Source organism: Schistocerca serialis, chromosome 3, assembly GCF_023864345.2.
Source record: "Schistocerca serialis cubense isolate TAMUIC-IGC-003099 chromosome 3, iqSchSeri2.2, whole genome shotgun sequence".
Classification (NCBI taxonomy): Eukaryota; Metazoa; Arthropoda; class Insecta; order Orthoptera; family Acrididae; genus Schistocerca; species Schistocerca serialis.
Window position 1 is genome coordinate 286,552,095 of NC_064640.1, and position 13,899 is coordinate 286,565,993.

Genomic DNA, 13,899 nt, shown 5'->3' on the forward strand with positions numbered 1-13,899 from the left:
GCGAGGTGGTGCAGTGGTTAGCACACTGGACTCGCATTCGGGAGGATGACGGTTCAGTCCCGCATCCGGCCATCCTGATTTAGGTTTTCCGTGATATTCCTAAATCGCTCCAGGCAAATGCTGGGATGGTTCATTTGGAAGGGCATGGATGACTTCCTTCCCTGTCCTTCCCTAATCTGATGAGACCAATGACCTCGCAGTTTGGTCTCTTCCCCCAAACACCCCAACCCAGGCCCACTCACTTACACCTCGGTGGTGCAACCCTGACCACAGCTTCATCTTGACCTATCACAAGGTCCAGAAGACTCGGTTCGTCCCGAAGCCTTCCGCCACCAATTTTTCTCCATCCTTGGTGCATCCTGGGTTCAGAAATAGTCTATACTGGTGACTTGATGGTTGATGGTCAGATACAGTTTGCTTATACTCTCACAGGACATAATGAACTGTGCTCCTTGCCGGATGGCTGTAGTGTTTTCACTGTGGAGTTTGTAGCCATCTCTCGTGCTCTTGAACATACCCATTCCAGCACCCGTGAGTCCTTCCTCATCTGCAGTGACTCCTCAAGCAGTTTGCAATATCTTAATAAGTGTTACCCTTGCCATCCCTTTGTCATTGCTATCTGGGATTCCCTGTATGCCCTTGAACAATGCATACGCTCAATGACCTTCGTCTGGAGCCCAGGCCACTTTGGGATCTTGGGAAATGAACTTACTGATAGCCTATCCAAACTGGCTACCAGTAAGCTGACTCTTGAGGTGGTTGGTGTTTCTGAAGGCAATCTCCGAACGGTATTATGCTGTCATGTTTTAACGATCTAGAATATGGAATGGCTGACTCTGACTTCTCCAAACAAACTATGAGTGATAAAGGAGACTATGAATCTTTGGAAGTCCCCCATGCAGGCCTCACACAAGGACTCTACCATCCTTTGCCGGCTCCACATTGGTCATACACTGACTAATGGTCATCTCCTCTGTCACAATGACCCTCCCCACTATTCTTGTGGTTTCCCTTTGACAGTGTCCACATTTTGCTGAACTGTCCCAGGTTAGCTGCCCTGGGGTGGACTCTTAACCTCTCTCTGGTGTTAGGCAATGATGCCTCAGTGGATGACATAGTTGTACATTTCATTTGTGAAGAGGACCTTCACCACTCTCTTTAAGGGAGGACCACTCAACCTTATCAGCCCACTGAGGGGCTAGCAGAACACACTGTTGCCTGCTCTGCCTGGACTGGGCTGCAGCTGTATGGCCTTGGTGGTCCACCCCTGCCCTCGCCCTAGCTGCTCTTCTAATCTCTCTTCCCCTAGCCATGTTTCTGGTCTTTCCTAGGCAGTTTCTGAGTGGGGTACCTCTGGTAAGTGGTAGAGATGGGGGGGGGGGGGGGGGGATGTATGTCCCCTCATTGCACTCTGATTTTGGAGGCTTCCAGCTGCTCCCTACATGGGGCACCTCACCTGTCTTTCTACCTATGTCTCACTTTCTTCTTTTCTGTCCCTTATCTAGCCTTCGTTGACCTTCAGTAGACCTTATGGTCTTCTGCCCCTGAGTTTTGCGTGGGGGCCACCTCTGATGTATAGACCTCTCTGTTCAAGGAAAAAGGGACTAATGACCTAGTAGTTTGGTCCCTTTAATCATCCAACCAACTGGTGTTATGAGCCATTCTCATGCAAAACTGTGTGTCTTACTGCAGGAGACATTTGCATGATCACCTATTCAAGGACTAAGAGAGGAACTTAGGTAATGCAAAGAAACAAAATGTCAATATAATAGGACTGAAGACAGTAAAATGTTGCTGACCTCTTGATATGTACTACTTTAGGTAATATAAGCTCTAATGAGATGGATCATTGATTTTGTAATACTACAGTGTGAGAAAACACTAGTAAAGTTATATGATTGTCATTTCATCAGACTTAACTCAGTGCTGTACAATATACTTTTTGCACTGAAGTACAAACTTACATTAAAATATGCATGACAAAAGGAAGGTTATGTGTTATAATGTCAAGTTTAACACATATATTTCAGAACGACACAACACATATGTCACAGAGTAAGTTGACAAGCAAGACATGTGTACACGTTAGCATTTGAGTGAGCACTGAGTCCCAGTCTAGTGGCCGCTGCTCGGCTGGCCGCTTAGGTGGCGCAGCTGCTTCATGGCTGGCAGACAGCGCCGCACGTGGAGGACACGCGTAATTGCGCGGCGGCGCTTTGAATGATCGGCGATTCACAACACTTTTCCCCCCTTTGAAATTGTTGCAGTGGTCTTGATGGAGGTGTCCTGGAAATGGCTAATGTCCATAGGCGTTGTTTGACTCGCCGTAAAGTCTCGAGGAGGAGGCTTCCCGTACGGACGGAAGTGTCCCCGATGACAACGGGTCGAGATGACAGGAGACATAGGAGTCGAATCTGCTGGGGCCCCATGCACCAATCTGCCCGTTGCGGCAAGTCCAGTTGATATGACAGGAGACGTGGGCGATGTGTCGGCGTCCGTTGGAGGAGGAGGCTCTGACAGAGGATGGTCATCCGGTTCCTGCATGGGCACGTCTCCTGGTGGCATCCGTTCTTCTGCTGGCATCGCGATGACGGTGAGAGGGCAGCGTTGTGAGTTTTGAGAGATGCCAAGATCCCGAGCGTCAGGTAGAGCCAAAGGTGGTGTAGCGGCATTCGGAACAGGCGTTGCTGGCACACAAGGCCGAAGCTGGTCCGAATGACGCACTGCAACACCCGTGTCTGTCTGGATTTCGTACAGGCGTCTGCCACGGTGTCTTAAGATGCGGCCCGGGCTCCATTTCGGCCGCCTGCCATATCCCCGTACCCAGACGAGGGTGTCGGCGGTGAACCGTCCAAGTGAAGGCACCTGCGGCCGTGAGGTGGAAGGCCGCAGAAGATGAAGTAGCGTGCAGGGCTGTCGGCCATGTAAGAGCTCAGCCGGGCTGTGGTCGCCCATGGGGGTGAAACAGTAAGACGCCAGAAACTGGAGAAGCGCATCATCAGCAGCAGAAGAAGTCAGAAGTTTCCACATCTGAGCCTTAAATGTGCGGTCCAGTCGTTCAGCCTCACCATTGGATTGTGGATGGAACGACGGGGCCGTGACATGCATAACGCCGTGACGAGCACAAAAATCCGCAAATTCGGAAGAGGCAAATTGTGGACCATTATCAGTAACGAGTAGAGGGGAGGCCTTGCAAAGAAAAAATGCGGGCGAGAGCACTGGTGGTTGCCACGGTGGTAGGCGACGTGCAACAGACAATGAAAGGAAAGTTAGAGTAGGCGTCAATTACAAGGAGCCAATAAGTACCTAAAAAGAATCCCGCAAAGTCAGCATGAATGCGCTCCCAGGGCTTCTCAGGCGAAGACCACGGTGACAAAGATGACTTCGGGGCAGTGGCCTGTGACACACAAGGGCCGCAGGCAGCGACCATGTGTGCTATTTCAGAGTCGATGCCAGGCCAGTACACATGACGGCGCGCCAGAGATTTTGTGCGAGACACACCCCAGTGCCCTTGGTGAAGGAGGTGCAAGACCGAAGCACGCAAAGACGCAGGTACCACAACACGCGGCGAAGCATTGTCGGTGGAGAGGAGGATAACACCATCCCTAGCCGTGAGGCGGTAGCGCAAAGCGTAGTAGTTCCGCAACGGATCAGAAGTGTTAGCGGACGGGCGATCTGGCCAACCCTTCTGAATACAGCGTAAAACCTGGGAGAGGGTAGGGTCAGAACCTGTAGCAGCCGCCAGCCTGTCCCCAGTGATGGGGAACCCATCCACAACCTGCTGCTTGGCAACATCCAGGTGGAAATACAAAAGTTCGTCCCTATCGAATGCCTGATCAGGACCCATGGGAAGGCGAGACAGAGCATCAGCATTTGCATGTTGAGCCGTTGGCCGGAAATGAATCTCATAATTAAAACGAGACAAGTAAAGAGCCCAATGCTGGAGGCGGTGTGCAGCCTTGTCGGGAAGTGACGTTGATGGATGAAACAAGGAAACGAGTGGTTTGTGATCCGTAACAAGATGAAATTTTGAGCCATAGAGAAAAACACCAAACTTATGAAGAGCATAAATAATGGCCAAAGCTTCCTTCTCAATTTGAGAATACTTTTGTTGGGCATCCGTGAGCGTTTTGGAGGCATAAGCAATGGGTTGTTCCGAACCGTCAGAAAAACGGTGCGCAAGGACTGCACCGACCCCGTATTGAGAGGCGTCTGTGGCAAGAACAAGATGTTGGCCAGGTCGATAAGTAGCCAGGCACGGGGTCTGTTTCAGCATAGTCTTCAATTTCTGGAAAGCCACTTCGCATGGCATGGACCAGTGAAAAGGCACGTTTTTATGCAACAGGCGATGCAACGGCTGAGCCACCGAAGCCGCAGACGTTAAAAACTTGTGATAGTATGCTATTTTCCCCAAGAAGGCCTGCAGTTCCTTAACAGATGTAGTGAGGAAGGGCATCAATCGCAGCGACAGTTTGCTGAAGCGGACGAATAACATCCTGAGAGAGTTGAAACCCCAAGTACGTGATAGATGCCTGAAAAAATTGTGGTTTCTGAAGATTACACTTAAGACCGGCAGTCTGTAAGACATGAAAAAGTGTGCGGAGATTTTGAAGATATTCTTCAGTGGTGGAGCCAGTGACAACAATGTCGTCCATATAATTGATACACCCAGGGACAGGGAGCAATAATTGTTCCAAGAATCGCTGAAAGAGAGCAGGGGCGCTAGCAACCCCGAATGGCAAGCATTGGTATTGATAGAGGCCGAAAGGCGTGTTAAGGACCAGAAACTGCTGGGAAGCAGCGTCGAGAGGAAGTTGATGATAAGCTTCTGATAGATCAATTTTAGAAAAATACTGGCCACCAGCAAGTTTAGTGAACAGTTCTTCATGACGGGGCATAGGGTAAGCGTCGATGAGGCATTGAGCATTTACAGTGACTTTGAAATCGCCACAGAGACGAATATCACCATTTGACTTAGCAACGACGACGACAGGAGAGGACCACTCACTGGAAGTGACAGGAAGCAAGACCCCTGAAGTAGTTAGACGATCCAACTCCCGTTTTACCCGATCACGAAGGGCCACAGGAATGGGCTGAGCCCGAAAAAACTTAGGCCGAGCAGTGGGTTTGAGTGTGATATTAGCTTCAAAGTCGTTTGCACTGCCTAACCCAGGAGAAAAAAGGGACAAAAATGTCGTCGACAAGGAATCCAGTTGAGCATAAGGAATAGCATCAGAGACAATATTGACAGAGTCATCTATGGAGAACCCAAAAACGCGAAAGGCATCGAAACCAAGAAGATTTTCTGCGTTGCTCTGGTCGACCACAAATATGGGAACAGTGCGAACGATGGATTTGTAAGATACCTCAGCATTAAACTGTCCCAAGAGAGAAATCTTCTGTTTATTGTACGTCCGTAATTGCCGAGTGACAGGTGACAGCAGTAGAGAACCCAGCTGAAGACACGTCTGAGAATTAATTATAGTGGCAGCAGAACCGGTATCCACTTGCATGCGAACATCTCGACCAAGGATTTGGACAGTGAGGAATAACTTCCCTGAAAGGGAAGAAGTGCAATTGACAGACAACACAGAATCAGAATCAGCGTCATGTTCATGAACATCATGTATGCGGTCGGATTTGCAAACGGAAGACACATGACCTTTCTTTTTGCAATTGTGACACACAGCCCAACGTTGGGGACAATCCTCGCATGAATGTTTCGTAAAACACCGCGGACATGAAGGAAGTTGCCGAGGTTTTGCTGCAGTTTCTTAGCGGGTTGTCTACGGCTAGGCCGAGGCTGCGCGTGGGAGCGCACTGCGGCCACGTCGGCCGGTGGGGACGCGCCGCACGCGTCGTCAACAGCGCACAGAGGTTGTATTTCCCCGACATCACCCCACGCCTCTATTTGCGCCCCAGCGGTGCGAGAAATTTCAAAAGACTGCACAATGGAGAGAACTTCATCTAGGGTCGGATTCGCCAACTGAAGGGCACGTTGCCGAACTTCTTTGTCGGGCGCCGACCGGATAATAGCATCCCGTACCATGGAATCGGCATAGGATTCTTTGTGAACGTCAGTAACAAATTGACACTTTCGACTGAGGCCGTGAAGTTCAGCAGCCCAAGCGCGATAGGATTGATGTGGCTGTTTTTGACAACGATAAAAGGCAACATGAGAGGCTACCACATGCGTTTGCTTTTGAAAATAGACAGACAGAAGTGAGCACATTTCAGCAAAGGACAAAGACACAGGATCCTTCAAAGGAGCCAATTGCGACAGCAACCGATACATTTGAGGTGAAATCCAGGAGAGGAACAGAGACTTACATGGTTGTTCGTCCGTGACATGAAATGCCAAGAAGTGCTGTCGAAGACGTTTTTCATAATCAGACCAGTCTTCTGCCGTCTCGTCGTAAGGAGGAAAAGAAGGTATAGCCAACGATGAGAAACGCCCCGCATTTGACGCCGCGACGAAATCGCGAATCGCCACTGTTAGAAGCGTTTACTGTTCAAGGAGTTTTTGCAATAGTTGCTCGACAGTAGCCATGGAACCCCATGGGTCAACGGTGAAAAGGAAAAATCCACTACCTCGTCGCCAATTGTTATAACGTCAAGTTTAACACATATATTTCAGAATGACACAACACATATAAGTCACAGAGTAAGTTGACAAGCAAGACATGTGTACACGTTAGCATTCGAATGAGCACTGAGTCCCAGTCTAGCGGCCGCTGCTCGGCTGGCCGCTTAGGTGGCACAGCTGCTGCATGGCTGGCAGACAGTGCCGCACTTAGAGGACGCGCGTAATTGCGCGGCGGCACTTTGAATGATAGGCGAGTCACAACTTTATGATTTTAACATACGATTTCACTGAAATCCTACACCCACACTTTTAAGACTGAATAGCTGTCCAACACTACCAGACCAGTAGAAAAGGTTTGCTGATCAGATTATGTAAGTACCATATTTTAAGAAGAGGGAAATGTGTACTTTTGCTCCTATTATGTTGAGGTTTTGTTTCTTAGACCTTGAATACTTGTGGTAAGACATGCAGTTTTGCATAGAAATTGGTGTTAGCGACTTATATTTTGAGCACATTTTCATACAGTGCCGAGTGTTTGGGGTCAAGCACTTCCCTTGTAATCATAGAACAGGGGCACCAGGAGAGACTTAATCCAGTTTTTGGCAGAGAAAGTTTCAGAAGTCTCAGCAGTAGATTGAAAAGACCACAAATTCAGAATATTTTTGACAGCATGGAAGTGATCAGCAGTGCAAGAAATTTGGAATGACCATCACTATTAGCCACCTGAAATGTTAGTAGAGGCTTGCTGTCACTGCCATAACTCAATTGGGAGAAGCTAAGGGTACAATAAAAAAGATGTACTTTGTTGTTGTGGGCAGTCTTGGGCTGACTTCTCAATAACTTTATTGATGCCAGAACAGTAGGCATTGTGAAGGGCTAGTGATATCTATTGCCCATTTTGATGTCCATTATCCTCTTTGCACAATTATAAAATGATTTGTGACACTGCAAGTTGATATTTCTGAGAGTTCAAAGTATTTTTATATGATGGCACTAGTAAAAATGACTCAAAATTATTTATAAAACCATATCACAGAGAGTATCAGTTGTTGAAGAGGTGTACAATCTTACTTAAACTTTTAAATGTACAGTTAAGTAGTATCTCAACAGTGAAAATGTTGGATCTTAGTTTGGATGTCATGGAAGTCCACACTTGCCCAATTGGAGACAAATCCAGAGATAGTACTGGCCAGGAAGTTGCTCCACGCCTATCAGAGCATGTTGAGTTTCATGGGCAGTATGTGGGTGAGTATATCCTGTTGGAACAACACATCATCTTCCCATTGCAAGAATGGCAAGAGAACAGGTCTAACAATATTCTGCATGTACCAAGCACTGGTTAGCATCCCCTCCAGTGACACTAAAGGTGAACAGGAGTTGCAGCTTATCACTCCCCTGGCCAGAAGACCTGGTGTGGGGCCATTGTGTCTTGGACAAATGCACTCTACGAGACAGTGCTCATCATGCTATGTTATATGCGCAAATGACCATTACTTGAATGCAGGCAGAATCTGCTTTTATTGCTGAAGACCACAGTGATCCTCTGACAGCACCAGTCAAGCCATGCACATCAGTGCTGTGGCACGAGTGGAAGACTGGCAAGAGGCGTGCATGCCCGAAGTCCCACTGCTAATAACTAGTTCACAACAGTTCGTGTTGACACATCTGGGCTCACAAGCCCTCTTATCTGTGCTGTGGTAGGTGTACAATCTGCTGCCCTTACAATATAAAGATCTTAGCAGGCGTCTGTGCTGTGTGGATGTCCAGAACCTTGTCAATAGGAGCAAGCATGTTCTCGTGACAACTGATACCAGCAGTGTTGCACAACTGACACAGCACATCCAACTTATGTGGCAGTTCTCCGAAAGGACCATCCCACCACTCGGAAGGCCACAATTTGATCCCTTTCAAACTCAATCATTTGGCTGTAGGGAACACGAGTGCGACTCCTTGCGTGGTTGCCTGCTTGCTTCACACATTTGCACTACTAAAGGGTAGACACGGAGGTGCTCTGGTAGCTATGCCACTATGCAATCTCTTGGCGGGCGACATTGAAACCATTATCAGTACATATACTATCCCACAGGTGGCATCATCAGATCAAAATCGACATCATCTTTGCAGGTGTGACTCCTGCGACTGCCAACCAACTACTTGTACAGAACTATGTGAACAGATCAAGGACCCGCGGCATAACACATCGTTGGGTGGTATTTGCCATCTGTATGATTGACTGGATTCAGAGTCAGTGCATGTATTGCTGCCTGTGGAGGCTACACCACATACTAATACAGGTGTTTCAGCACGGGTTGATACATGGTACCTCATAACTGCTTGTGCCATTGTTCTATAAATGCAATCATTTCATGTACTCCATATGCACTGATGTAACAGTAAATCTTGAGTGAATTGGGAACCTCTAAAGGGGTGGACTTTTTTTTCCCATCAGTGTTTCACGCAGGCTTTTTTTTATAGGCTTTGGTTTTCTGTGACTCAACTGTAAAATTTTTGTGGTAGCAAGAAGTAAGAGAACCACATATGTATCTTCTCACCTATAATTAATTCCTCAGAAGGCTGCTGCCACTAGAATACATTTTTACTTTTAATTTGAAAACAGCTGTGTTTGAGTCTGTATTCCCCAGCAACAAACCTTTTTGTTCAGTTGAAATACAAGTTTATCTCATTTTCTGCAGATTAAGGTTCAGTGATATGTTGCATGAAGCTGACATCATAACAACTGTGTTTTCAGCATATGTGTACTCATTTTGCTACCTGTGATTGTCCCAAACTTGTGTAGTGCATAATTGTCACTGAGCTGTTTCTTCCAAATCTTTTCACTTAGAATGTGTTCCGAGGTTATGATTCCTTTTACTATATTTGATGTACATTCTCATTGTGAGAATAATGTTTTCTACTGGAATTTTTTGTGCAGTTCATGTATCAATATGCTATCTCGCTCTTCTTGGCCTTGCTGTTAGAAACGATGAGCTTAATTGTTCTTAAGACTTAGATTATTGGAAAACATTCATCAAAGCAGTTATCCAGAACTTCTTATTGCTAAACTATTTCAGCATTATCAGCTTGAAAATCAACTGTTCCTGGAACAAAACAGTACTGTTCTGCTTCTTTATGAAGCTATATTAGGAAATGTATGAAATGTCAGTACTCTTAAGACTTGCTGTACAACAACTGTTAATTTTAGTATTGTTGAATGTGTATTCTACATTTATACATGTGGCAGCTCTGTTGACCATATTTTGCTTGGAATACAGACAATGGGGTGAATAAGTATAGCTACTCAAAATATATTGCTGGCATCGAGCAGGGGATAGGCACACAAACAGAAAGTTGAACACAGTAGCACAATTTACAAACTTTCATTCTTCTTCTTCTTCTTTCTTCTTTCTTCTTTCTTCTTCTTCTTCTTCTTCTTCTTCACAGCATACAACACACATGAACAAAGCATATTAATTAATCAGATGGAGTAGGAAGTGTTTTTTCTCCTTATTGTTACAACTTTTTATTGAAATCATCATACAAATTTCGTATTAGTAAACCACTACAACCAATGTGTGTTTATTGTTTCTGTTTATTTGTGCTATTGGAACTTAAAAATTGTACATGAATAATAAGATCAAGAAAAATTGTTCCAATATTATGAACAATAGCTGCAATATTGGCTTCATTACAACTATTACTTTGCTGCCTAGGACAGTGCAACTGCACAATAATAATTTGTTGCAATTATTAATCACTAACAGACAACATATGACCAAACAGAATTGATTTGGCCAAGTGATGATCATTCACATAGCAGTTACTGTTCATGCTCATTCAGATAGCAGTTACTGTTCATGCATCCAACTTTGTCCCATCAGGCTTTTATGCATATTTATCTGTTCATTCTGTGGAAAAGCATATGTACTTTGTGTGTATTTACACTTCCATTATTTACACTTTTGATAAGATTTTTCTTTCTTTTTTTAAAAAAAAGAACCCTTTTGTGCTATGTAGTGTACTTTATTCCTCACCTAAAATTTCTCTTCAGGATGTTATCTATGTACACTCCTGGAAATTGAAATAAGAACACCGTGAATTCATTGTCCCAGGAAGGGGAAACTTTATTGACACATTCCTGGGGTCAGATACATCATATGATCACACTGACAGAACCACAGGCACATAGACACAGGCAACAGAGCATGCACAATGTCGGCACTAGTACAGTGTATATCCACCTTTCGCAGCAATGCAGGCTGCTATTCTCCCATGGAGACGATCGTAGAGATGCTGGATGTAGTCCTGTGGAACGGCTTGCCATGCCATTTCCACCTGGCGCCTCAGTTGGACCAGCGTTCGTGCTGGACGTGCAGACCGCGTGAGACGACGCTTCATCCAGTCCCAAACATGCTCAATGGGGGACAGATCCGGAGATCTTGCTGGCCAGGGTAGTTGACTTACACCTTCTAGAGCACGTTGGGTGGCACGGGATACATGCGGACGTGCATTGTCCTGTTGGAACAGCAAGTTCCCTTGCCGGTCTAGGAATGGTAGAACGATGGGTTCGATGACGATTTGGATGTACCGTGCACTATTCAGTGTCCCCTCGACGATCACCAGTGGTGTACGGCCAGTGTAGGAGATCGCTCCCCACATCATGATGCCGGGTGTTGGCCCTGTGTGCCTCGGTCGTATGCAGTCCTGATTGTGGCGCTCACCTGCACGGCGCCAAACACGCATACGACCATCATTGGCACCAAGGCAGAAGCGACTCTCATCGCTGAAGACGACACGTCTCCATTCGTCCCTCCATTCACGCCTGTCGCGACACCACTGGAGGCGGGCTGCACGATGTTGGGGCGTGAGCGGAAGACGGCCTAACGGTGTGCGGGACCGTAGCCCAGCTTCATGGAGACGGTTGCGAATGGTCCTCGCCGATACCCCAGGAGCAACCGTGTCCCTAATTTGCTGGGAAGTGGCGGTGCGGTCCCCTATGGCACTGCGTAGGATCCTACGGTCTTGGCGTGCATCCGTGCGTCGCTGCGGTCCGGTCCCAGGTCGACGGCACGTGCACCTTCCGCCGACCACTGGCGACAACATCGATGTACTGTGGAGACCTCACGCCCCACGTGTTGAGCAATTCGGCGGTACGTCCACCCGGCCTCCCGCATGCCCACTATACGCCCTCGCTCAAAGTCCGTCAACTGCACATACGGTTCACGTCCACGCTGTCGCGGCATGCTACCAGTGTTAAAGACTGCGATGGAGCTCCGTATGCCACGGCAAACTGGCTGACACTGACGGCGGCGGTGCACAAATGCTGCGCAGCTAGCGCCATTCGACGGCCAACACCGCGGTTCCTGGTGTGTCCGCTGTGCCGTGCGTGTGATCATTGCTTGTACAGCCCTCTCGCAGTGTCCGGAGCAAGTATGGTGGGTCTGATACACCGGTGTCAATGTGTTCTTTTTTCCATTTCCAGGAGTGTATATCTTTCATGCATTTGTACATCTCCTGTTGGTGATGTTCTGTATTTAATGTGTTTGTGACATTCCGTTGACATTGGTAAATCAGTGACTGTGTGACAACAGTTTGTTTAATTTTTTTACTTATTTAAGTCATTTTAACACTGCTTCCATTTTACTTTAGGCCCATGGTGTGCTGACAGAGCAGCATTCTCACTTTTGCTGCATGTAGAAAAACTAAAAGTGAAGACACCATATGAGAGGCATTTTCTTTTGCTGTGTATGATTTCAACTGTACTTGTGAAAATTCGGTAAGTTTGTCACAACTATTTATAAAATGAAATTAGCAGTACTTCGCCGATTATTTTTGTTTGCTACTTGAGCTTCTATAACTTATATATTTGAAAGATGCCCTGTAGTTCCTATTGCTGTGAGAAATAAGAAGATAAATTGAAGTTTGAGCCATCAGGAAAAGCTGATTGTATGCTATCTGGAAGTATAACATTGTTGTAAATGTGGAGTGAAGAAAGAGTGATTTCTTACAATTGTGAAAAACTAATGCAATGGAAATGAAGCTAAAACATGTACTAGCTGGTTGGAACACCTGTTATGTTACTGATGAAATCACTGACACTATATAGTAGCTCTATTAACAAAGAGAAACCTCAGTCCAAAGTTGAGAAGATGAATATCCATTAATGTAGAGCACTGTGATGTGTGCTATGCTAAGACCCCTCTCTGCCCCCCTTTCCCCATCCACCTTTTTTTCTCATTCACACGTGATGCTTCTAAGTATTTGCCTAGACGGACATTATGGCTCCATAGTTGCACATGGGACAAACATAGCTCTCAGTTCCCAAAAAATTTTCAACACTTTATGTGGGAAGTTGAGCACCGACAACAGCCAGTCAACAATGGCAGTTATGGATACTAATCCTCCTGATCGAGAATCTCCAAAGCTTCAAGCAGAAAGAGGTTGTGCCCATCATGTCTGAGGAACGTGTCAGTACATTTAGTACAACATAAAAGTAATATCAGATAAAAACAAAATGTTTATGAATGTGAAAAAGTCAGTCCATAAGTTTAAGTAAATGCAGTCGACAATACAACAAGACTCAGCTGTAACCACATACACAGAAAAAACAAGAGGGAAGTAGTTTCACATGGAGAGAGACTTCTAAGAGCGTAAGATAAGGGCATCACATTTCCAGAGGAGACATGGGACTACTAATCCCCCAATTAGTTTCAGAGAACGTAGATATGTATAAACTATAACAATAAATATTTTTGTGGAAACATGGCAAAATATTTCTAGTGACCATAGTTAACACAACGAATCCAGTGCTAGGAAAGAACTTGGCCTTAACAATCCTAAAGGATCCATATCAACATTTGCCTAGTACAATTTGGGGTTACCTGAGGATTATTCAACCAGAAAGGAGATGAAACTTGTCGGTGTATATGAATTTCATCTCTTAAATACTGTATCATTTTGCTTAATTTTATCCCACTTTTCTTGGGGAGCGTCTTGTTTCCACAACAGTGCTTTTGTATTGTTCTATAAATTTTGTTATTTTCACCTTCAGACATCCTTTCCTACACTAAATCATTATTTATGTATTTGGCTAATATTTTGATTTTTTTAACATCTCATTGTAATAAACTATCACTCTACAGACTTAATATCTTCCTAAACATTAGTGTTATTTAAAATCAATTATCTGTTCACAGTTAGTTCTTTCTTTATGTATATGTGAACTTATATTTTTTAACTCCTTCAACTTCTGTTCCAGCATAACAAATTTCTGTGGCCACTTTCACAATCACCAAGTCACTCTCTGCTTGAATATT

The 13,899-nt window shown here is 45.6% G+C and overlaps 1 protein-coding gene across 1 annotated transcript in view; it reads left to right on the forward strand.

The window, feature by feature from the left end:
* Positions 1-13,899, forward strand: part of LOC126470068 (endoribonuclease Dcr-1-like) — a 287,625-nt gene that overhangs the window by 99,174 nt on the left and 174,552 nt on the right. Inside the window, exon 8 of the mRNA XM_050097576.1 lies at positions 12,233-12,359. Within this exon, the coding sequence (XP_049953533.1) occupies positions 12,233-12,359 (127 nt within the window). The remainder of the gene's footprint in view (positions 1-12,232; positions 12,360-13,899) is intronic.